Source organism: Hyperoodon ampullatus (assembly GCF_949752795.1).
Source record: "Hyperoodon ampullatus genome assembly, chromosome: 1".
Lineage (NCBI taxonomy): Eukaryota > Metazoa > Chordata > Mammalia > Artiodactyla > Ziphiidae > Hyperoodon > Hyperoodon ampullatus.
Genome location: NC_136914.1, coordinates 50,787,772 through 50,814,593, shown reverse-complemented (window position 1 = coordinate 50,814,593; position 26,822 = coordinate 50,787,772). Strand labels below are relative to the sequence as shown.

Here is a 26,822-nt window from a genome sequence, read left to right as displayed (position 1 = left end):
TTTAAAAAATTGTTCTGTTGTGAGGAAGTGTATGCTATTAAAAAATGTAAAATGCATTTACAGATTTGCCAGTCTAAAGAATTCTGGTATAAGAAAGCATTCACAACTGCTTACTTCTTAGTCTTTACTAGAAATCAAGGTTTCTAAAGGATAATAATTCTAATTAATATATGCAATTAAAAGTACTAGAAAAAATAAAGGAAACGCTTCTGTATGCCAGGAAAATAAGATGCATTTTTGGTTAGAAAAGTTATGAAGACTGAAGATACAATTTGTGGAGGAAAATAAAGTAATGTTGCCCTAAAGTAAAGTTGATTATTTCAGAATGGGAAAGGGAAGAAGAGACAAACTAAAATGAACACACAAAGTTATAGAAGGTTTATAAAAGATGAATCTTAGGAAAGGAATTTTATGTGTGATCAAGCTGGATAAGATTAAATGAATTTATTATAATTGTTTTAAATATAAACTTTAAGATCAATAGTGTACTTATGTAAAACTGGAAATTAATTTTCTTTCATCTGCTAAGAGGACAAAGTTTTCTTGGACTATTGCTCTGCTCTTGATAAGACATTATGAAAGGCTTTTCTTTATCTTTTAAATGATCTGCCTAGAAAACAAAGAATATGTGCTTTTTCAAAATAATCTTCTACGTTTCATGTTGTCTTTATCATTGGTCTTTGATTACTTAATAAACCAAGTCTTCCAAATATTGAAACAGCTAAATTTTGTTCAGAATTATGTAACCTTCTAGATTTGCCTTTGAAATCTGTTACTGTTACTTTGGTTAAATGAATAATGAGGTACTGTTTCATGATGACCTGTGATCCTTTTTGGTCAAGTGTCAAAACTTTTTGATGTTTTTGACAAACTTCCTCAAATCAAATTCTTAGTAAAATTTTTTGACCTCAACCTAACTTTGGGATTTTCCAGAGGTCCCCTGGAACATCTTAAAAGATTCTCTTTCTCTCCATATAAAAATAGGGAGGGAGAGTGAGAATGAGAGTAGAGAGAGAGAGAGACATTACATTAATTATGCTTATTTGGTACATTAAATTACATGGAAAACATTGTTAAATACATGATGATAAACCTTCTTAGGTTATATTGTATGGGAGAATGTTATTAATATAAGTGTTCTAGAAATTACATGAAATTCCAAAGAAAATCTGATATATCGTGGTATAATGTTATTGTAATTCTAATTATCCTAAAAAGTTGGTGTCACAGAAATTACTAAATTTCCTTGTCAATTGCATTGCACTAAACTCTCATCTGATCTTTAACCATTGCATTTTTTAAGTCTTTTTTCATTTACAGACAGTTACTGTTCTACTCTCATTCTTTGGCAAAAGTTTTTCATTTTCAAAGAAGTTCATGGAAAGGACCCTGACAAGTACTCTAGAATACATGTTTCTGATGTGTTTATGAATATACCACTGAACTGGGTAAGAAATTACAGAATTCTAAAACTAATGTAAGGAAATCCATCAATCTTCACAGAATATTGTGGTGAAGGTACAGCTTTCTTTGGAATATTGTTTGGTTTAAGGATAAGTAATCTCTTTTTGGGTGCCTTAGTAGTACTGGGCTACACATTCTGCTGAGAGGGCTTGTTTAATGCCAAGTAACTACATGAAGTTAGGCTCAAGCTCAAAATTCAAAATAATGAAGGATAAAAGGGGAAAACCTATCAGACTGATTAGCCAAAGAACTTATGGTTTCACCAACTTACTTTCTGTTGTTTCTTTTCTTTTTTGTTTTTAATTGTGGTAACATTGTGTTAAAACACAATTTGCCTCTTAACCATTTTTAAGTACACAATTCAGTACCTTCCTATTGCTATGCAGTCTCCAGAACTCTTCAAGTTGCAAAATTGAAATTCTATAACTATTACAGAACTCCCCCTTCCTCCCTCTGCTCAGCCCCTGGCAACCCCTATTCTACTTTCTGTGTCGGATTTTGACTAGTCTAGGTACCTCATGTCAGTTGAATCACACAGTATTTGTCTTTTGTGATTAACTCATTTCACTAAGCACATTATCCTCAAGGTTCATCTGTGTTGTAGCATGTGACAGGATTTCTTTCTTTTTTAAGGCTGAATAATACAGTAAGTCCCCTTAAGATGCGAACTTTCAAAGGTGTGAACATGTGTTCGCATGTCCAATCACATAAGTTAGTTCACGTGTCTGGCATATGTTGCCATGTGTGTGCCTCCTCTACAAGTCGTTGTGCTTTTGTGTACTTTACTGTACAGTACTGTATAGAGTACAGCAGTACAGTATCTTTATTTCAAGCTAGATCTGCAAGAGGACGACTTCATTGAACTCCTTGCTGTGTAATATGAGGAGCTTACAAATGAAGACCTGATGGAATTGGAGCCCCTGAGAAAGGATGAAGAGAGACAAGAGGAAGAAGTAACTGAAGAACCGCAGAGATTCATGTTGCAGGAAATGGCAAGGGGATTTTCTTTATTTGAGGAGGCACTGTTAGTTTTTGAGGCACAGGACAGGAACTTAGAATGGTACAGGAAAGTTGCAGCAGCCATTCAGAATGCAGTCCAGTGCTACCACATCATCTATGATGAGAAAAAAAGAGCTGCTCCCCAGGCATCACTGGATCATTTCTTCAGGGGGGTAGAGAGAATTGAACCCAGCAAGGAACCAGAACCTGTGTCATCAACCTCAGGCGTAAGTGAAGTTGTAGCTTGCCTTCCGTCTCCTATTGCTGACGATCCTTCAGCTCTACCATCTCCCACCTCCTCTCCCTCCTCCAGTCAGTAATGCTTCTTGCCTGTTCACTCGATGCCAGCCCTTGTATGCCAGCTGTTGTACTGTACTACTGTACTGTTCAATGTACTGTAAGATTAAAAGTGTTTTCTTAAAAAAAAATTACAGAATTCTAATGAAGAAAAAAAGAAAAACTGATGGCTTCATCAAACTGTTAGCAAAATATAAAGATCAACAAAATTCATTACATGGGGCTGAATGAACTGAGAAGGACGATTATAATTTTTATGAATTAAAAAATATTGCTGGTTCTTTAGTCTTTTGTTTTCCAGATATAAGGAAACCTTTCCTCTTAAGCTATCTCTGACTTACAGAAATTTAGTGAAATATCTTTTTGTGAACAAAGATGAAACATTTCTTTATTCCTCCCTACCTGATTCCTCCAGAATTAAGTGACCTTCAGTGAGTATTTTTATTTTCATGGCAATATAGATATTAGCATGAGTTCACTGATATTCCATTCTCCTCGTAACCCAACACAATTGGATCCATAGGTTATTTTACCAAGGCTTCGACTGGAATGTCATATTTGGGAGAGATGTCCATTGACTCAGATATGACCAGACAACTTTAAGGAACCAAGGTTGACTTTTGGAGCCAATAAAGTTCCTTGAAAAAAATCTGCCTGGTACTTGTTTACAGGATTCACAGCAGCTTTACCAGGTAAGAAGGACACTCCCTGGCAGGTACAGGAACCTCAAGATATAGTGGGTGCTAGAGAAGAGATGAACTAATCTAAATCTGTAGGTATGGAAACCTGATGGCAAGTCTTTGGCTTGGCTTCCTAGCCTCAAGAGACTTTTTAAAAGTTCTCTCTGAGATTCCTTATGAAAACTTCCAGCAAAGCAAGCATAAAAGAGCCTATATGGCAAATCTCCATTCTTGCTGATCTTATGTAAAAACCAGGCCAAGTTTATTGAAATTAGCCTCAATTTGCAAACAAATTAGTCTTATTAGTCTTTATCTTTGATAAAAATTAGAATGTCTACAGAGAGAAAAATTATGTTTCAGTAATACACCTTTAGGGGTATTAGATTCTAGTTCCATTAATTACATTTGAGGTTTCCTTTTCTACCTGTAAACTAACTGGATCCTGAATTCTTCTAGTTTCCTTCAATATCCGGCTACAACTATCCAGACTATCGTTTCCAATTTTTCTCCCACCTTTCTGACTTGAAATCATTGAGAAGTAAAACTTCCCTATTTCCAAAGCCACACAAGGGAGTTCCCTCGTGGTCCAGTGATTAGGACTCGGCACTTTCACCACCGTGGCCCGGGTTCAATCCTTGGTCCGGGAACTAAGATCCTGCAAGCCTCATGGTGCGACCCAAACACACACACACACCCTGCCCCCCAGACACTCACACACACGAAAACCACAAAGCCATGCAAACTAATGTTGGACAACCTGATATAAACTTCAGAGGAATCACCACAACAGCTCACATATAAACAGTCTTCATGCCAGTGGCTGTGTGTGCCACTTAGAAAGATCACCAGAAACATTCAAACTGTAAACCAGGGAAATATGTCATGGTGTCATTGCCTCTCCTCAATCTATCTGAAGATGCTCTGAGCCTGGCATCTAGAAATATTCTCAACTGGCTACCCTCAAAACTCAGAAATTGGTTTACAATTTGATGCAATAATTAACGGTTGTTTTTTCTTTTGTTTCCTTATTAATACCTTATTAATTACCTTATTTCTCACATAATAGAGACCCAACTTTGGAAGCCCAACTGCATTACCATCTCCTAAAATGAGACACAGATGTTTAACTGAACTGATCTACTTTCAATACTATGAGATTCACTGGCATATTGATTATTTTGAATTAAAGTTTGTTAAGAAACAGCTGGTGCAAGGACGACACTCTGACCCTCCTTTGTCCCCTGGAATGCAGGAAATAAATTTCCCATGTGAAAGGTACTCTTCCTGCACCAGGTGAAAAAGAGACATCCTTATCATGAGCGTTAGAGAATCTAGGGCCCAGAAGGCTGTATGAAGAAAACTCATTCCTTCTTCACTAATTTACTACCCCAAGCACAAACCCCTTTGTCTTTTTCATGCTTCACAAATGGATTGTTATATTGTCTAAAAGGTATAAAAGCTGCCTACTCTGGTCACTGTTTTGAGTCTTATATTTTTATTGGGCTCCTGTATGTACAAAATTAAATTTGTTTTTCTCCTATTATTCTGTCTTATGTCTATTTAATCATTAGGCCAGCCAAAGAAACAAGAAGGGAAGAAGGGAAACGTTTTCCCCCCCTACACCTTGATGCTTGTACACACTAATGCCATTTGCCTGTAGAGGTGGAATGGATCCAGGAATTTAATATCATGTTTTGGCATCTTTGTTTTTCTCCCCTCAGAGCCAGAGTCATTACATCAGATGAGATCATTCTAGGGTAAATATAGATGGAAGTTGAGAGGGAATAAGTTCTAACAGCAAGCTAGGAGTAGAGTAAAGCGACACTGCCCATATCTTCCTGCCAATCAGCATGGTTAGTTGGTTAGTTTTCAGGATGGAGCAGTGTCCCCTGGAGCTAAGGTGTCCCCTCAGAAAGCAGAGCCTGAGTCATCAGCCTACCATGCAGGCAGATTTATTTTGGGGAACTTATACCTATGTATGGGACTGGGTAATTGGGAAGAGTGAAATAGGAAAAGAGGGTGTGGCAGGGGTTCAATCCTGTTAGGTGTCCTTTGAGAAGTCATGTAGAATATCTGCCTAAAACATGAAAGAGGGGGGAATACTTATTGCCTGCTGTTCCCTATTTGGCAAGCGACTTTTCACTGCAGTGACAGAGAAACTTTGGTGCAGAAAGCAGAGCTGAGGCGAGGAGCTGTAAGTTCACATCTGCTTGTAGCTGGTTGCTGCAGCAATGACAGCAGGCCTACAAGATGTGAGCATCCTGGATTTTACTCATTGTCAATTCCAAAAGATTCATACCGATTGCAGGGAAAATGGAGTTTCACCACCAAAGCTTCCATTTTAAAGCTTATTCCATTTCATTAACAGTCATCGCTTATGTGGGTTTAAAGATTGTGCACAAAAAACTGGTTTTCCACTTTTGCAAAAGTAATTGGCTTAAAGAGGCACTTGTTCAAACAGGAACATGAATTTGTTTATTGTACTAGACTAAGCATTCCTTTGTGTATAAATATTTCTGGACTTTTGTTGATGAGGATCTCATGAATTCAAATGGCATATGAAGGAGAAAATAGCAATGAAAAAAGAAATCTTTCCTTTTTTACTTCATTTCCAAAAACAAGTGATTTTGATTGTCATCTTCAGGAGTTAAATTCTACATGATCTACAGATGTTGGCTACCCCTTGACATGCTTCATTTTTTTTTTTTTTTTGGTAGCTCCAGTATATAAACTGGTGAATACTTTCATTTATGTCAGTTTGGGGTTGCGTCTGGAAACCATTACAGCAAACACTTTCTGTTTTTCACCAGTTACAAGAAATAGATGAGAGATTTGCACAGCATGATTAATGCTGAAGACAAACAATTTAAGCCTATGAAACATGATGATGTATCCAAAATGGGGCAGCAGATATTTTGGATTTTCATATTTAAACAAATATGAACTCAACGAAAACTTAATTCCCTTTCTAGGAAGCTACCAGGTAAAGCATGCATGTCCACTGATTTCATTGTAGTGGTATTCTACTTGATTTAGAAAAAGAAGTTTTTTAAAAACTTCTGTGTACCCTTCACTCAGTTTCCTCTATTGTACTATTTTACATTACATGGTACATTGGCCAAAGCTAATAAACCAATATTGGCACATTACTACTAATGAAACTCCAGACTTTATTTGAATTTCACCAGTTTTCCCACTTACTATCCTCTTTCTGTTCCAGGATTCAACCCAGGTACCACACTGCACTTAATTGTCTTGTCTCTATACTTTCCTCTGGACTGTGACAGTTTCTTAGTCTTTCCCCAGTTTCATGATTTTGACATTTTCGGAGAATGCTGGTCAGCTATGTAATAGCCCCCAATTTAGGTTTGAAAAATGTTTTTTTTATAGTTGAACTGGGGTTATGAACTTTTGGAAAGAATACCAAAGAGGTGAAGTGACCTTCTCATCACATCATATCAAGGGTACATGATATCAACCTGACATCACATTGATGATATTAACCTTCATCATCATCATTTGGATAAGGGAATGTTTGCCAGATTTCTCTAAGGTAAAGTTACTATTTTTTCAGAATTGGACACTTTAAGAAAATATAACAGGCTATATCAATGCCACAGGAGAGAGTTATGCTGTTAGTGAAACCAAACTATAGAGGTATATGACCATTGTCTGTGTTTGAATTTTAAAATTAAAAAAATTTGAAACATTCAGCTAGTGGAATTATAAACAGATTTTAAAAAATCACTCCTCTCTGGAAATTTTTAACCGTATATCATAGAGCATTTTTATCATAGCACAATCGTTAAAAGACATTCTGTCTGGGTAAGAGTCCCAAGGTTCAATACCTTAGGGAAGTTCCTTAACCTCTCTGCACCTCAGTTTCCTTATTTGTAAGCTTAAAGTACCACAAAGATAATAATAAATACTATCACAGAGATGTTTGGAAGATTGAATGAGTCAATATTTGTATAACTCTTAGAAGAGAGCCTGGAATTTAGCACAAAATGATTGTGCTGCATCTCGGGGTGGGTACAGAGGTTTAATAACTTGCCAATGGTATATGGCAACTAAATAAAGGAAACAGCCTCTTTCATATTTACTCAGAACCCTGTGTGCTCTTCTACTTGGTCAGCTACCATGTTTGTTGAAGAAAAAAGCAAATTTTCAATGACTTGTTAAAGTTAGTTCCATAGACAAAAGTTAAGAGAGATTAGAGGAAAAAATAATCTCTTCATGCCTTTCTTTTATAAACTTTAGAAACTGAGTCTGCATGATTTAGGATTAGAAAACAAAACAACATATCTTAGAACTTTTAAAGACTAACTTTTGTATATTGGGCCAGTTTCCCATGAAATCCAAAAAAAAACAATTGATAACAAGAGGAGAGATCACACAAACTGTCAATTATTCCTGAGCTTGTCACCATATTTTATAGCCTTTAGATTATTTTTCATTTCCTACTGCTTAATACAAATGTGAATATCCCTTTAATTTCCCCGGTGTTTCTCACAGGATCATCCTGAAAAACACTAGAGTATTTTTAAAGACAGTCGTTCATTTTAAAAACCTTTTCCAATAAATAAGGTGGGGAGTCTTTAATTCAAACTCTTTTCTAACAGATGAGGTGATTGAAAGTAAGACTACAAAATAAATCAATGATACGTCTCAAAAGTAAAAACAATGACAACAAAAAACCCAAAACCCAACGTAAATGCATCTCCTAGTAGAGTGTAGCTGTGCCTTCCTTTCAGAAAGCCTGATTCAGAAATTTTTTAAATATAAAGAGAAAAATTGGGGAGTGAACTTTTCCATTAACTATTTTTTTTTTTTTTTTTTTTTTTTGGTTTCTTGGATATAGAAGGATTCACAACAGGTAGAGTTTCTGCTTAGGTGCTGTTGGAAAAAGCTATTTCTATTTTATTTATTTAATAAACATTTATAAGGCATTTAATCCCTGCCGGCTCCCACACACGTTGACTCATTTCTCATGACCACCGTGGGGTAGGCAAAGAAACATTTAACAATGTGCAGGTAATAGGTGGCAACTAAATGCAATCGGCTTCGCTGCAGGCCAGGTGGCTGGCTGCGGGATCCAAGTTCTCCCTCACTGAGCTGAGCTGCCCAGAGCCCGGGCCCTAGACACCCATCCCTGGGCCAGAGGCCATTTCTTTCTCTTCTTCCCACTCCCATTATACTCCATGTCTCCAAGAAGTCTGAATCCAATCCTCTAGATTTAATGTTGAGTCAATGCTAGAGCTCTAAAACTTCTGATGAAAAACTAGTAAAGACATCAGGTGAAGAGACTGAAATTCCTGGTCAGAAAAGAGAGGCATGTCACTGTGTCAAGAAAAAGGAAGACCAACACTGAAGGTCTCCCTTCAGTGAATGGAACAGTGTTTCATGTGTGATTCGATGTTTCATGTTTCATCCGCGCACATCCGGAGTAAGCGTGCTATGCAGCAGGTACCCACTCCCTGGTGTTCATGTGCTATTTTGTCCAAGGACAGAACCAGAAGAGGTGACCCCGACTAGCCCGCCGGCAGCTTCAGCGTGACCACCAGTTCCATATTCTTAGATCAACTCAACCCTCCATACGTGGAAAAGGAGATCTGCAGGGAATTTTGGAATTCCAACATTGCTGAGAGAAGGAATTTCAGCAGGGCCCAAAAAACTAGGTTGTGTTACGGCCCTCAACTTTCACTGAAATTAACCCCGGATTCAACTTTTGACACTGATCCCAGTTCCCACCAAATGGAAAACATAACCAAGATATTCTAAGTGTGATTTGAGAATGTACAACATGAAGAAAAAGCTGAACGTTCTTCTCTGGATTCCGAGATGTCGGCTGTATTTTTGACAGCACTCAGTCCACAGGTATGAAATAAGCAAAATCGAAATTTAGAGAGACAGGATATATAGAGTTAGAGGACAGACAGCTAAGCAAAATCTACCCGCTTACTCCTCTTTAATTCTCCCAGGTCTGATAACTAAAGAAACAGAAATCTCCCTAAAACTGTCCCTCTACCCCTGTGAGGGTCTCACGAATCCGCCCCTAGCGCTTTCCCCGCTCTCCGCCCGGAGACCAGGGGTGGCCAGGCGCCCACGGCCGCACTGGCAGGCGGTAGCCCCGGGGTGGCGGCAACTCACTCCCCCTGCAGGGATTTCGGCTCAGAGACGACACCCCACCCCCACCCCGAAAGCGCGGATTACGCGGGAGGCCCGCGGGGCCGCGCCCTCTTTCCGGACCCGGGAACTACACTTACGTCGGGGAATTTCCCTGGCCCTGGGCTGCCAGCCCCTGTCCGATCGGGATAAAAGAGCTTCGCCCGGCTCGGGGAGCCACAGAATCCGCTCCGCCAGCCCTCCAGCCCGCCTTCCCGCTGCAGAAAGCGACCCTCTGAGCTGAACCCCATGGCCCGCGCCGCGACCCCCGCCGCCGCCCGGCTCCTCCGCGCCGCGATGCTGCTGCTGCTCCTGGTGGCCAATGGCCAGCGCGCAGCAGGTGAGACCCGGCGCCCGGCATCCCCAGGGCGGGACGGGGGCGGGTGGGGGCCCATCCCGGGACAGCCCCCTGACCGAGTCTGTCCTCCCCGCAGGGGCGCCTGTGGTCACCGAACTGCGCTGCCAATGCCTGCAGACCTTGCAGGGGATTCACTTCAAGAACATCCAGAGCGTGAAGGTGACGCCCCCGGGACCCCACTGCGGCCAAACGGAAGTCGTGTAAGTGCTGCCGCTGTTGCTTTGCTTGTCACCCCCGCCGTCCCGACGACCCCACCCCGACCCCCAGCCTGACCTCACGTGGATTCTCCCTTCTCTCTGCAGAGCCACTCTCAAGACTGGTCAGGAAGTTTGTCTCAACCCTGAAGCTCCCATGGTTAAAAAAGTCATCAACAAGATGCTAAACAAGTGAGTTATGGTTTTTATTCACACGTGTGGCTAGAGTCAGGCATCTGCCTCCTGAAAATTATATCAGAGAAACCCAGGATTTAGCTGACGGACTGAAAAACCATTATTCCACAATTAAATTTGCCATTAAGATTATTAATCTGCTCTGTTGCCAGAAGGATATTTTCAGTGCCTTCCATCCTGGCCCCTGACTCTCCCCATTCAAATGAATGTGAGTTAAGCTGCTTTCATTAACATGGACAGTTATGCTGAAAAGCTTTCCACCTGTTTAAAAAACACAGGCATTTTTTTCTCCCAGTTCTTTCTGGACCTCACACCTGAAAATCAGAACCCTGGTTTTCTGCAACATAGGCACTAAAGCTTAGTGGTGAAGAGCTGGGACTTTGCAGTGACACAGTACTGGGTACAAATCTGGGTTCCAGCACCTATTAGCCATGTGACTCAAGGACAATTATTTGGTTTATCTAAGACTTAGTAAAACAAGGAAAACAATAGTAGCTACCAAATCGGTTTGCTCTGTGGCTTAAGTTAGGCCCAGTGGGACAGGTAGAGAGAGTAATCCTGGCCATTTGTCACCCATAGAACCAATAATACTGTAGAGAGCACAGGCCCCACCCTCATTCCTAAATAAGAGTCTCCAAGAGCCTAGAAGCCTCTGCCACACAGAATAGTGGGTTACAGGCAGTAGTCATTTGGTGCCAGGCTGGAAAGACTGGACTCAAATCTCTGGAAACCAGGGAGCAGGACAGGAGAAGAGTGCTGTGCAGTCAGCTTTCTGAAGCAGCTAGTAAGGAAGACCTTTTCTCCTTACAGGGACAGCTCCAACTGACCAGGGGGAAGGAGAAAACTCCTCGATGGCTGTTCCTGAAGTAGGCCCTGCCCTTACAGGGATCAAAGAGGAAAAAGAGAAATCGCCAGCTCCTGAGGCCACCTGGATCGGGCTTAATATGTTTGAACATCTCTTAGGAGGGTTCTCCCACTTATTTATTTACTTTATTTATTTATGTGTTGCTTGGTTTTCGAAGACTCTGTTAATATTTACATGTAACATAATTAAGGATGTGATTGACTCTACTTGCACATCGTATCATTAATTTCATTATTTATTTTATGAAAAAAAACCCCAGGTAATTTAGTCCTGATTCTTATCTAGTTTGAAGTAGAAGGGTTGCAAATATTCTTCAGTCATTAAACTAATATTTCTGAGGAGCCCACAGCATGCCAGCCCCTGTGACAGAGACTGGGGCATCCAAACAAATAGTGAGGTCATTGTCAGCATGGGGGGATGTATGTGTACATCTATTTTTGTAAATGTTTAAAAGAATGTTAGTTATTATTTATTGAAATGATTTCACAATATGTGGTCAGCATTTCTCATGTTGACGCTTAAAAACTACAATGTTCTAAATATCCTTTGGACATTTTATGTCTTTCTTGTAAGGCATAATGCCTTGTTAGTGTTAATTATGCAGCGCTTTTCTATATCTTACAAAAGAGAAGTTTAAATATTTATTGATTTACAAAGAACATGAAAATAAAGTATTTCAACTAAACAAGTTTTGTTTCATTTTTTTGAGGAAAAAAGGTCTATCTTTACTAGATAATCTGATGATTTACATCAATGTTTCCCAACTTCTTTTTCTCCTCCTGGGCATTCATTTGCTGCACAGATAAATCAAACTATAAGTTACACATAATTTCATCTGGTGATAGCTGTCACTCCCCTTGGCTCTCATCTACTCAAGAATGTACTTTTCTGGGGCTTCCCTGGTGGTGCAGTGGTTGAGAGTCCGCCTGCCGATGCAGGGGACACGGGTTCGTGCCCCGGTCCGGGAAGATCCCACATGCCCTGGAGCGGCTGGGCCCATGAGCCATGGCCGTTGAGCCTGCGCGTCCAGAGCCTGTGCTCCGCAACGGGAGAGGCCACAACAGTGAGAGGCCCACGTACCGCAAAAAAAAAAAAAAAAAGAATGTACTTTTCCAAACTGTGCACTGGCCCCTCCCCCTCCTGTGAGAGTCACTATGGTAATATATTGTTGTTTTTTTATAAGGAGTTCCTTGCTACCTTGTTACTCAAGTATACCTCTTAAAAAATTCTTTCTTTTTTTTTTTTTTGCTTTTTAATTTTTTTAACATCTTTATTGGACTATAATTGCTTTACATTGTTGTGTTAGTTTCTGCTGTATAACAAAGTGAATCAGCTATACGTATAAATATATCCCATATCCCATCCCTCTTGCATCTCCCTCCCACCCTCCCTATCCCACCCCTCTAGGTGGTCACAAAGCACCCAGCTGATCTCCCCGTGTGATGCGGCTGCTTCCCACTAGCTATCTATTTTACATTTGGTAGTGTATATATGTCCATGCCATGCTCTCACTTCATCCCAGCTTACCCTTCCCCCTCCCCGTGTCCTCAAGCCCATTTTCTATGTCTGCGTCTTTATTCCTGTCCTGCCCCTAGGTTCTTCAGAACGATTTTATTTTAGATGCCGTATATATGTGTCAGCATATGGTATTTGTTTTTCTCTTTCTGACTTACTTCACTCTGTATGACAGACTCTAGGTCCATCCACCTCACTACAAATAACTCAATTTCATTTCTTTTTATAGCTGAGTAATATTCCATTGTATATATGTGCCACATCTTCTTTATCCATTCATCTGTCGATGGACACTTAGGTTGCTTCCATGTCCTGGCTATTGTAAATAGAGCTGCAATGAACATTGTGGTACATGACTCTTTTTGAATTATAGTTTTCTCAGGGTATATGCCCAGTAGTGGGATTGCTGTGTCATATGGTAGTTCTATTTTTAGTTTTTTAAGGAACCTCCATACTGTTGTCCATAGTGGCTGTATCAATTTACATTCCCACCAACAGTGCAAGAGGGTTCCCTTTTCTCCACACCCTCTCCAGCATTTATTGTTTGTAGATTTTTTGATCATGGCCATTCTGACTGGTGTGAGGTGATACCTCGTTGTAGCCTTGATTTGCATTTCTCTAGTGATGTTGAGCATTCTTTCATGTGTTTGTCGGCTGTCTGTATATCTTCTTTGCAGAAAGGTCTATTTAGGTCTTCTGCCCATTTTTGGATGGGTTGTTTGTTTTTTTGATATTGAGCTGCATGAGCTGCTTGTATATTTTGGAGATTAATCCTGTCAGTTGCTTCATTTGCAAATATTTTCTCCCATTCTGAGGGTTGTCTTTTCATCTTGTTTATGGTTTCCTTTGCTGTGCAAAAGCTTTTAAGTTTCATTAGGTCCCATTTGTTTATTTTTGTTTTTATTTCCATTTCTCTAGGAGATGAGTCAAAAAGGATCTTGCTGGGATTTATGTCAAAGAGTGTTCTGCCTATGTTTTCCTCTAAGAGTTTTATAGTGTCTGGCCTTCCATTATGTCTTTAATCCATTTTGAGTTTATTTTTGTGTATGGTGTTAGGGAGTGTTTTAATTTCCTTCTTTTATATGTAGCTGTCCAGTTTTCCCAGCACCACTTATTGAAGAGGCTGTCTTTTCTCCACTGTATATTCTTGCCTCCTTTATCAAAGATAAGGTGACCATATGTGCGTGGGTTTATCTCTGGGCTTTCTATCCTGTTCCATTGATCTATATTTCTGTTTTTGTGCCAGTACCATACTGTCTTGATTACTGTAGCTTTGTAGTATAGTCTGAAGTCAGGGAGCCTGATTAACATTTTCATTCTTGTAGCTATCTTAACAAGAACTCTCATTTCATTGCTTTTGCTATAGCATTTTTCAAAGAATTGTTAACATTTTAATGAAACTGATGGTGAAATGGTGATAAAGAGACTTTTTCTTCAAAACTCAAGTAATTTGTGTCATCAATAGAAGAAATGAGTGGCTGATTAGTCAATCCATAAAAACATCTAATTGATATTTTGGTTCAATTTTGTAACCTTCATTTATAAGTAACTACAAGTGAGTTTAAGTTTATCCCAACCCTTTTTGCCAGTTTATCAAATACAGTAGAATGGTTTTAAGATTTGAATGTGTTAGTTCCCATGCTTCCTGGTGCAATTTTAGGGAACCTGATGGATTGTTTAGCCTGAGAAAGCCCCCTAGAACTTGGTCTTCAACATTGTCCCAGGATAACTGCAGTACACCACGTTTCCAAGACAGAAACAAAGTTGTTACGTCACGTGAAGGAAGATCCCTTTATGTGTTGCTTGGTTTTCAATGATTCTATGTTAATATTTACATGTAACATAATTAAGGATGTGATTGAATCTCCTTGCACATCATATAATTAATTTTATTATTTATTTTATTAAAAAACCCAAGTTAATTTAGTCCTGATTCTTATTTAAAAGAAACCACACTCCAAACCTGAAAAGGAACAATGTTTGTGGATGTGTGGGGTGTGTGTTTTCTCTGATTCAGGACTCATTCAGGAAATCCTAAGCCCTAGGTAAAGGCCTTCAGCAGAGGCAACAAGGTGAGGCTGGCATCCTGAATACTTGAGATCAAGTTCAGGCTTGCTCCAAGTAGCTGGGTAAATAAGGGCTCTAAGTAGCAAAATACAACCTTTATTTCACACTTTAAAAAGTTAAAAATGATAATCTCTTCATAATTCCAATGTATTGATTATGATCGAGATGAGAAGGAAGAAACTTTGTGAATTACAGAGTAAATAAATGTAAACTATCTAGGCACTCCATAAATGCTGGTATTCACTCACTAACCCCAAGTCAGAGGACATGGGAAAATGTTTACAAGTGGGACCCAGAGGGTTCAGTTAAGACCCCACACCTAAGACCAGTCCTTACCCTCAAACACGGAGTTTGCTATATTGGCCTTGTCTTGTCAATACAGAACATGCAGCTTAAAAAGGAGAAATATGTTTCTGTTCACATGGTCATTAAAGGCAAACGTTTCAAAGAATCAGATATACTTTGGAGTAAATTCCAGCTCTATCAGTTGTGGACTGAGTGTTCTTGGGCAAGTTCCTTGACCTAACTTTATTTTCCTTTCTATACAATAAAGGTAATAACAAAATACCCTTTCTGAAGTTGTGCAAGGATTTAAATGTTATCAATGTCTCCAGGAATCTGCCATTGGTCCTCAAGCCAGCTCCATGGGTGTTGTCTCAGTCTCAGTCCTGGACCAGGTGGATATGTAGTGTAGTTTTCACACCAAATTTCCCTGAGACTTTCCTAGTATAAGGCAGTTCCCTTTGGACATGTTATGGCAGGAAGTGAAAAGGCATGTGAGGTAGTGGTCATAGGATGAAGTAAGTAGGAAAAGAATATTATGTGTCACATCACAACTTTGAGAGATCAACAGTGGGAAACAGCAATGGCAACAGTGACTGAGATTTCCTGAGCAATGTTACTAAATGAGCTAGAGCTGGAGAGGAGAAAATATGGCTTACCCCATTTTGTCATTGTGAGTCCTTCTTTGTGAGTCATATTGAGATATCCTCTTGGGACTTCCTGAAGTAACTGGAGAAACACTGGGAGATGGCAGAGGTGGCAGACCTGCAATAGCACAATGGAGGCAATCCAGAATCACAGATGCTGCTATTTCTCCTTTCTGTGACGACTCATACAAATAACAAGGGGAAGGGCTCATCTTGTCTTCACTGTTGGTGCCCCACGCATATCCCCTGTGCTTACTGATGAGTTCTGAAGTTGCAATGGGCAACATCTATATATGCTAGTGGCTTCTCAACTCAAGCTCCTCTCTCCTGCTTCTTTTCCTGGGAGCTTTCTCCATTTGGGGGTATAGAGGCAGGAATGGCAGAGGAGTTTTCTCAGCTCACAGGTGGGATGGCCTGTCATGAGACAACTCTCACTGAAGGTCAGGAGTTAGCGGATGTGTATTCTATTTTCTAGTTGGACATTTCTAGAAGTTACACTACATATATATACTTTCCACTTCTCTCTTCATTATGTTCATATTTTCTTTTAAATGCTTTAGCATATTTATAATAGCTATTTTAAAATTCTTGTCTATTAATTCTATAATTCTGTCATTTCTGAGTCTATTACCTGAATTTCCCTCCTGGCTATGGGTTATGATTTTCTACTTCTCAGCATGTGTAGTAATTTTTGATTGGGTGAAGGAAAATTGAATATTCTATTGTGCAGCATCAAGATTTTGTTTTCTTCTTTTGGAGTTTTAGTCTCTGTTCTGGCGAGCAGTTAAGTTATTGGAGTATCAGCTTGATCTTTTTGAGGCTTGTTTTTAAGCTTTATCAGTGTGGTCTAGAGAGAATTCTTTGTTTTAGGGTTCACTTAACTGTACTGCTAAGTCATGCCTCTTCTTTATCTCTACTGAATGCCCTGAGTGCTCACAAGATCTCTCCACTCTAACAAGTCAGATCTCAAGTATCTCCCCACCTCATAAGAGGTCTGAGAATTGCTCAGCCTAAACATCTCTGGACATCCTTTCCCTGACCATATGTGACTTACTGTTGATCAAAGAGACCCAACAGAAGTTCAATGTCGATTTCCAGAGCTCTATTTTCTTTAGCAAACTCATTAATAACTATCATGATGTCCTGAGCCTATTTTTTAAGTTTTGGAAAACTGAATTATTTTGAGTCTTTAAATATTTGGTTATTTTATCTTTGTTTCCTTCCTTATTATCATCATAATATCTAAGCACGTTGATAACATAGTATTTTGTTATCTCTACTTGGTACAGAAGAAAAATGAGACTCAAAGATATTAAGGTTGTGTCTGAATAGTGTTTCTAACTTATTTTCAGCATTTTGGTTTGTATAAAGGCCAAGATCTGATGAGTCAATTGAATGCTGTCAAGTTATTGTTACTTATCTCATTTTAAGATCGAAATAATTTTTTCCCACTTTCTTAATACGCCAAGACTGTTGTCTTAGTCCATCTGGGCTGCTCCAACAAAATATCACAGACTGGGTGGCTTATGAACAAAAGATAATTATTTCACACAGTTCTTGAGCCTGGAAGTCCAAGGTCAGGTAGCCAGCATGGTTGGGTGAAGTCTCTCTTCTGGGTTGTATCCTCACATGACAGAAGGGATGAGACAGCCCTATGGGGTCTCTTTTATGAGGGCACTAATCCCATTAACGAGGGCCCCGCATTTATAACCTAATCACCTCCCAAATACCCCCACCTCCTAACACCATCACATTAGGGGTTAGGATTCCAACATGTGAATTTTGGAGGAGATACAAACATTCAGACCATAGCAGCCCTTCATGAAGCTATGCCTCTTTGTACATTTCTCTGTCATAAATGTTTGTCAGCCTTTTGTTAATATGAGCTTCTTTCATCTTTAACAACTCCAGTGTTGCCTCCTCTGTAAAGTCTTTCCTGGCTCTGCAGGGGAGGTCCTCCCTGCTCTGTCTCCAGGGTGCCTATATATTATAGATCACCATCTAGTTTAATCTGCTTACATGTCTGCCTCTCCACACAGACTATGAACTTCTCAAGAGCAGAAACTCAATTTTTATTCTTTAAATACTTAGTGTCCAGCAAAGGCCCTGGCATGTAATGGATGTTCAGTGAGAATTGGCAAAAGAGAAGACATTATTTAGAATAAGTTTACCTCAGACTATATCAGCCCTCAGCAATCACTGATTCTTCAGTTAAATGTTGTTATGGGTTGAACGGTGTTCCCCCCACTCCCACCCCCCAAAGTCATAGGTTAAAATTCTAACGCCCAGTACCTCATTTAGGGATAGTGTCTTCACAGAGGTAATCAAACTAAAGTCAGGTCATTGGGGTGGGTTATCCAATATGACTGGTGTCCTCACAAAAAGGGGAAATTTGGAGTTGGATGTGTGCACAGGGAGAACAGCATGTGAAGATCAAGACGACCATCTACAAGCCAAGGAAAGACACACTTGGAACAGCTCCTGCCCTCATAGATCTAAGATAGAACTACCTTGCCAACACCTTGATTTTGGACTTCTAGACTCCAGAACTGTGAGACAAAAAATTTCTGTTGTTTAAGCCGCCCAGTCTGTGTTATTTTGTTATGGCAGCCCCAGGAAACTGAAACAAATGCTTTGGTGTTTGGTTTGTTAATGCCAAAAAAAAAAAAAAAATGTGGTCAGTATAGGATAATTAAGGTCATTTATAAAACTGCTTAAGGGAAAAAACTGAAGCTCATAATCCACTTTTAGTTAATTCAGCTTCAAGCAAACTGAAGCTGCTACCTTCAAACCAGTAGTAAACTGTAGTTTGCTGTTCTTGACAGGACAAGGGTTATTGTAGTCTGAACTTCATTCAGTATCTTTATAGGTTACCTATATTGTAAGTGTAGTTAGAGCTTGGAAGATTCTATTATAACCTTGAGTGGTATTATGCAAACAGGCACAAAAGCCAAAAGCAAATACTTGCTGAGGAAAAGCATCTTCATTTCCTACATTGTACAAATTGAAAAGATGTATAGACATTTTTAAAAATTCCATTCTGTAAGTTACTAACTGCAACTGGCACTGAACCCTTCACAATTATACAGTTTCATGCTCAGGAGATAAAGGGTTAATTTCTCTGTTCAATGAATTCATCTCATCATGCCCCAAACCCCCCAATTAAAACAAAGCTTGAAAAACAAACCCAGCTTCCTTATTGGCTTGTAAGTGACAAACATGCCACTTGATAAGCTGCTCCTTTTATTCTTCAGTGGAAAAAGAGTGCAAGAACAACAAAAATTACCAAGGGTTACAGAGAGCACGTAAAAGAGGGCTGCAGTATTGATTCCACCGTTCAGACAAGGATCAAGATCAAGCACAGACATAGCTACTGAGAGCTCACAAATACTCCTCCTGCTGGCTGTCCTTGTCCTGGGCATCTCTGGTAAGGCAACTATGGCTTTTATCTTTTCCTCCTAGGCACTGGGAAAATTCATAAAAGTTTCCAGATCTAATGAGATTGAATCTGGTATTAATGCAAAATATAGAAACAATAAAATTAAAACCCAAGCAGAACACAGATTTAGATTATGGAATATCAAAGAATTTCTTGTTGAATTAAATTGTAAAAATCTGTTGAACTTCCTAGAAATACCTGACCATAAGGTCCTTATCTCTTATTAGAGATAATAGCAACATTAGTGAAAATACATTTAGGGAGTTTAGAAATTTAGGCAGATAGAAATTGCTACCTTCAACTGATAGAATTCACATAAAACCTTGGTGTTTAAAACGTTTTATAGAAGGCAATCAAGTTGATTTTACCATTAAACAAGTTATCTTATTAACCATACATACTTTTAAGCAATAAGTTGTTGGTCAAACATAGTAGATGCTCAGTAAGGTTCATTGATCATAATAATAGCAGACGATTAGACTTGTGTGATTGTCTCCCTAAATATTTCTGACAGTATTTGGTGAATTGAGTGTCCTGCTGCATTGATTTCATATTTCAAGTAAAGAATTAAGCCTCATGGCAGTCTTTGTTCCTAGTGTTTTGCTCTTCTTTTCTCACACAGCTGATCCCTGTGAGAGCCAAGAGTTGTGATGCCAGTGTATTCAGACACAGTCTGACTTTATTTCTCCCAAATTCATTGCAAAAGTCCAGGTGATACCTGAAGGTGCTTAGTGCAATAGGAAAGAAATCATGTAAGTAGTGAAGATGTGGGGGGTTAATGGAAGCCTCTAGTACTATTTTTTTGTAAACTTTTCCCCCAGTTTTATTGAAATATAATTGGCATACATCACTGTATAAGTTTAAGGTGTACTGCATAATGGTTTGAATTACATATTTTGTGAAATAATTACTGAATAAGTTTAGTTAGCATCCCTCATCTCATAGATATAATTAAAAAAAGAAAAAAATGTTTTACATTGTGATGAGCACTCAAGATCTACTCTCTTAATAACTTTATATATAAAATACATATATAAAAATATATAAAATACATCATTGTTAACTCTAGTCATTATGTTGTACATTATAGCCCTAGTATTTATTTACCTTAAAACTGAAAGTTTGTGTTTTTTTTTTTTTTTTGAAGATGTTGGGGGTAGGAGTTTTTATTAATTAATTTATTTATTTTTGCTGTGTTGGGTCTTCATTTCTGTGCAAGGGCTTTCTCTAGTTGTGGCAAGTGGGGGCCATTCTTCATCGCAGTGCGCAGGCCTCTCACTATCGTGGCCTCTCCCGTTGCAGAGCACAGGTTCCAGATGCACAGGCTCAGTAGTTGTGGCTCACGGGCTTAGTTGCTCCACGGCATGTGGGATCTTCCCAGACCAGCGTTCAAACCCGTGTCCCCTGCATTAGCAGGCAGATTCTCAACCACTGAGCCACCAGGGAAGCGCCTGGAAGTTTGTGTGTTTTGACCACTTTCGTCTAATTCCCCCTTCCCCAATTCCCTGCTTCTGGTAACCACAAATGTGATTTTTTTCTATTATTTTGTTTAGATTTTATAAATGAGTGAAATCGTACAGTATTTGTCTTTCTTGGACTTATTTCATTTAGTGTAATGCCCTTAAGGTCCATCTCTGTTGTCATAAATGGCAGGACTTCTCCATTATTTATGGCTAAATAATATTCCATTGCATATATATATGTGTGTATATATCATCCCTGTCTGGACACTTAGGTTGTTTCCATGTCTTGGCTATTGTAAATAATGCTTCTGTGAACATGAAACTTCCTTCTGAGTTAGTGTTTTCATTTCCTTTGCATATATTCCCGGAAGAGAAATTGCTGGATCATATGGTGGCTGTATTTTTAATTTTTTGAGGGTCCTTCATATACTGTTTTCCATAGTGGCCACACCAATTTACAATCCCACAAGAAGTGCACAAGAGTTCCCTTTTCTCCACATGCTCACTAGCATTTGTTAGCTCTTATCTTTTTCATTATGGCCATTCTAATAGGTGTGAGGTGATATCTCATCGCAGTTTTTTTTTTTTTTTTTTTTTTTGCGGTACGTGGGCCTCTCACCGCTGTGGCCTCTCCTGTTGCGGAGCACAGGCTCCGGATGCGCAGGCTCAGCAGCCATGGCTCACCGGCCCAGCCGCTCTGCGGCATGTGGGATCCTCCCGGACTGGGGCACGAACCCGTGTCCCCTGCATCGGCAGGTGGACTCTCAACCTCTGCGCCACCAGGGAAGCCCTCATTGCAGTTTTGATTTGCATTTCCCTAATGACTAGTAATGTTGAGCATTTTTTCATGTATCTGTTGACCATTTATATATTTTCTTTGGAAAAATGTCTATTCAGGTCTTTTGCAGTACTGAGCTTTTCAAAGCTGCCATTTTCTTACAAAATGTGCTAGACTGAGAATACAGGAACTGCTGAGCATTATCCCTGCAGAGTATAGGAAGACAACTGCCCAGTGTTTATGCTCTCATTTCTGAAAACATACTTTACTCTTTCCAAAAAACAAAATGTTCTCAAATGGGAACATGGTTAGGAAATGAATTGCTCTGATTAAACCTTGAATTCAATAAACGCATACAGTAAACAAGGATATATGGTCCTCAGTAAGGAATCATGGATAATTCTTGATTGTCTGGAAATCTCTCTGTTACATACTTGGATACAAAATAAGTTCAATATGGCCTAGTGGCACTAGAGGCTGACTTGACAACTTTCTGAAGCAACAGCCTACAAATACAGAGCTTAGAGGCTGTGGAGAATCCTTCTGCATTTTATTGAAACAGCTTGTTGTGAACTATATTATACGTACTGTTTTAGCTGTTCATTGCTAAGTAACAAATTTCTGCAATTTAGTGGCTTAAAATAAACCTATCTATTATCTCACAGTTCTATAGGTCAGCAGTCCAGGTGGCTTGACTAGATTATCTGCTTTTCTTTTTTTAATTGAGATATACATATAACATTGTATAAGATTAAGATGTACACCATGTTTGTTTGATACATTTATATTTTGCAATATGATTACCACCATGGTATTAGTTAACCCCTCTATCACATCACAATTATTATTATTATTATTATTATTATTATTATTATTATTATTATAGTGAGAACTGCTTAGGGTTTCCAAGACAAAAGTCCAGGTGTCAGCTGGGCTGAAGTTTCATCGGAGGCTCTGGAGATGAATCCGTTCTCAAGAGTATTTATGTTGTTGGCTACATTCAGTTCTTTGCCGTTGTAAGATTGAGGTATCCTATTCTTACTTGTTGTTGGCTCAGGGCTACTCTCAGTTCCTAGAGGTTGCTTTTATATATTCCTTGCATTGAATGGATCTCATGCTTTAAATCTCCCTGATTCCCCTTCTGCTGCCAGCAGAGAACTTTTAGGAACCACGCAGTTACTCTAGGCCCACCTGGATAATTACTCTTTGGTTTAATTTAGCTAACTGAGTAGTAACCTTAATTACATCTGCAAAATCCCTTTTGCCATGTAATGTGACATAACCATGAGTGTAATATCTCATCATGTTCACACTCCTGGGGATTAGGGAGGGAAACCTGGTGAGCCTTCTTAGGATTCCACCTAGCACACATACAAAAGAGTGTATGAATACATATACAAACAGTTCAAAGATCAGTAATAGAATAAAAACCCACTTACTTGCTGCCCAGGCAAAAATCTGGAATGTAATCAGTATATCAGGGCATCCCGCATGTGAAACTTCTATTATGGGCTGAATTGCTCTCCCTAAATTCATATGTTGAAGTCCTAACTTTCAATACCTTAGAAATGTGACTGTTTGGAGGTAAGACCTTAAAAAAATAATTAAGGTTCGGGCTTCCCTGGTGGTGCAGTGGTTGAGAGTCCGCCTGCCGATGCAGGGGACGCAGGTTCGTGCCCCGGTCCAGGAAGATCCCACATGCAGCAGAGCGGCTGGGCCCGTGAGCCATGGCCGTTGAGCCTGCGCGTCTGGAGCCTGTGCTCCGCAACGGGAGAGGCCACAACAGTGAGAGACCCGCGTACCGCAAAAAAAAAAAAAAAAAAAAAAAAATTAAGGTTGAATGAGGTCATAATGTTGGCCCTAATCCAATATGACTGGTGTCCTTCTAAGAAGAGGGAGAGACACCAAGAATGTGCACGCACAGAGAAAATGTCCTATGATGACACAGTGAGAAGGAGGTCATCTGTGAGCCAAGGCAAGAGGCCTCAGAAGAAACCAGGTCTGCCAACATTTGATCTTAAACTTCCAGCCTCCATAATCATAAGACAATACATTTCTGTTGTTTAAGCCACCCAGTCTATGGTATATTGTTATGACCACCCTGACAAACTAATACACCTCCCAAATCATATATTCTCCTCCCTCCAAGAAGTAAGTACTATTTTGAACTGTGTTGTTTCTTGATATTTTTTTAAATCTTTTTATTATTTATTTATATATTTTGGCCACGTCTTGCGGCATGTGGGATCTTAGTTCCCCAACCAGGGATCGAACCTGCACCCCTTGCAGTGGAAGTGCAGAGTCTTAACCACTGGACCACTGGGCAAGTCCCCTGTTTCTTGATTAAAAAAAAAAGTTTTATCACCTATGAAGCTTAAAATAATTATTACTTATTTCGCCTGTGTTACGGACTAAATGTGTTCCTCCCTGCTAAATTTATATGTTGAAATCCTAATCCCCATTGTGTTGGGGCCTTTGGGAGCTGGTTAATTAGAGCCCTCATCAGTGGAATTTGTGCTCTTATAAAAGAGACCCCAGAGAGCTCTCTCACACTTCTACCATGTGAGGACACAGCAAGAAAATGGCCGTATAAACCAGAAAGTGAGTCCTCACCAGACACCAAATGTGCCAGCACTTTGATCTTGGATTTCCCAGTCTCCAGAATCATGCAAAGTAAGTCTTTGTTGTTTAAGCCACCCAGCCTATGGTATTTATGCTATAGCAACTGGAATGGACTAAGACAGCCTGCTTTTGAACTCCAGGTCAATGGAATCTTGCTAAATGTATTCTTCTGTGACTTGCTTCTATTATTCAACATTTTATTCTGCAGTACATGAATTTTGATGTGTTTAGCTGTAGTTCGTTCAATTTAAGTGCTACTTAGTATTTTATTATAGGAATACTAAATCAATAAATGCAATTTAGTTACCTAATCCACCATTGGTGCACAGATTTTTTACATTATCAATATTTTTTGTATGTCTCCTGCGTCAGGTATATGAGAGTTTCCCTAGGAATTACCTGCTGGGTTTAGGGTTTGCACATCTTCAACCTTACTAGGTAAATGCCACACTGCATTACAAAGTAATTGTGCCAGCTGACATTCCTTCCTACATGAAATCATCTGTTGCTTCATATACTGGCCAACACCTGGTATTGTTAACCTGCAGGGTATGTAATGGTACTTTTAATTGTTCTTTTAATTTCCATTTTTCTATTATTAATGAGGATGAATATTTTTCATATATTTATGAGCGTTTTGGTTCCCTCTTTTGTGAATTCCTATTAATTCTCTTTGTTTTTCCAATGTGAATACCATATTTTCCCTATTGCCTTACAGGTGTTCTTTACACATTCTGGATATTAAACCCTCATCATATTTATGGATAGCAAAGCTCATTTTCCAATCTGTGGTTCATATTTTCATTCTTTCTGTGGTGTCTTTTCAATTAATATAAAGTTATGTTTTTAATGTACTTGAGATTAACAGTATTCTCTCTTCTGGTTAGCACTTTTAGTGTCTTATTTCAAAAAAACTTCACAGAGTTCCTAAAATATTCTTCTGTATTGTCTTCTAAAATTTTTTATAGTTTTTTCCTTTGTATTTAAGGCTTTAGTCCACCTGGAATTGATTTTTGCATATGATGTGAGGGAATTATCCAATTTTATTTTATTTTTCTATGTGGTTCATCAAGTGTGTCAGCACTACTTATTAAAATATCATCATTTTCTCACTGATCCACAATGCTACTTCTTTTTGATCCTATTGTAAAGGATAGCCTTATAAAATTTCACATTTCAGTTGTTATTAGCATTTAGACATAAAATTTTGCATTGATTTTTTAACCATCAACCCTTTACTCATGTAGTCACATCATTTGGGAATAATGGCAGTTTAGTTTTCTCCTTTGGAGACCTTATGACTCTTTCTAGTTTTGCTGAGATGGCTGTGGTGATAGCAGGCACCCTTGTCTTGGGAATATTTTCAAGTTTTCACTGTTATGTGTGATGTTTTATGTCTATCCTTGTATTGGTAATTTACTTAGGAATTATAATTATGTTATTATCATTATAATTTTTATTATGATCTGGTCCTCATTCAATGAACCTCAGAGGGGTAAAGCTTTGCTGTCCTGTGAAATGCAGTTGAAAACTACAGAATTAATTTAAATAACTAATTGATGCTCTCCGTCTCTCTCCTGATAATAAATGAGGCTTTAATGAGGTCCTAAAAGCTAACCAAATTAGCAGAGGTATAATGATAAAGAGTACATAGTAAGTGGTTGATAACTGACAGCCTGGAATATACCCTCCATATGCAGATTTTCCAGAGTCTGGCACTATATCTTGTACATCTAAGTCCAATAAATTTTCACTGATTGTCAGCTGATATCTCAAAAGAGTCTAAGAAATTTATCTTCTAGTTGATTTTTTTAAAAGTTTGTTATGTACACTGATATGACTAAAAGTCATATTCTAAATAATAATAGATTAATTTAGCTTGAGAAATCTGTGTGTTCATTTTAAGCATATGAATTTCATGGTACAGAAATGTAATGAATAAATTTAAAGTGTTATAAAATTAAATAGTTATTATTTAACCAAAACACTTTTCTTTTCAGAGTCACATTGAAAGATGGAAAATTAATTTGTTTAGGTCCTGACACTGAGTGTGTGATGACTATTATCAAAAAGATTATGGACAGGTATAATTATCTTTTAATTAAATATATATTTAGAAATATATGCAGACTCTGCCACAGATCAGAATAAAATTACAGTAAGACTAGAATAAGTCTATACCAGAAAATCCAAAAGTGTAGTCCCAAGACCAGCAGAATTATCATCACCTGGCAACTTGTTAGAAATCCTAATTCACAGGCCTCATTTCAGAAACTCTGGGGATGAGCCCAAGAGTCTATGTTTTAACAAGCCTTCCAGGTAATTCTGATGCACTCCCGAGTTTGAGAACAATTGGTTCAAACCTATTTAACATGATATCCAAGTTGACCTATTTATAAATATCTCCATTGAATATAAAAGTGATTTAAAATTACTAGAAGCTCTCTTACAGAAACCAACCAGGCAAGCAATAGACCCATTTGATGAAAGAAATTTTAAGAAGAAAAAAATTCTCCCACTTTGAAAAAAACTATTTTTGGCACATCTAGAAACTAAACTCCAAATAGAATTTTCATATTGGTGGATGGAGAAGATATAGGCAGATGATATGGGATAAAGACATGCAGGTGATTATGGGAGTGTATTTGGATTAACTTCTGAATAAAACACCCAAACTAGGTTTTTAAAAAAATTCTTAAGTCATAGCAGTGTGTAAGACCACTTATAATGGAAAAACTTATAATGGTGACCATTTTTAATAGAAGAGCTAAATTCTGTGGGTTTTTAATTTA

General features: G+C 38.7%; 1 protein-coding gene across 1 annotated transcript; it reads left to right on the top strand.

Annotated features, from left to right (window-relative positions):
* Positions 1–9,854: 9,854 nt before the first annotated feature.
* LOC307054931 (growth-regulated protein homolog beta-like) lies at positions 9,855–10,353 on the top strand (the record flags this gene model as incomplete). The annotated part of the gene is made up of 3 exons (XM_079706806.1): positions 9,855–9,945; positions 10,040–10,163; positions 10,266–10,353. 3 exons carry the CDS (start codon positions 9,855–9,857, stop codon positions 10,351–10,353), a joined length of 303 nt encoding a protein of 100 aa, XP_079562932.1.
* Positions 10,354–26,822: the final 16,469 nt, after the last annotated feature.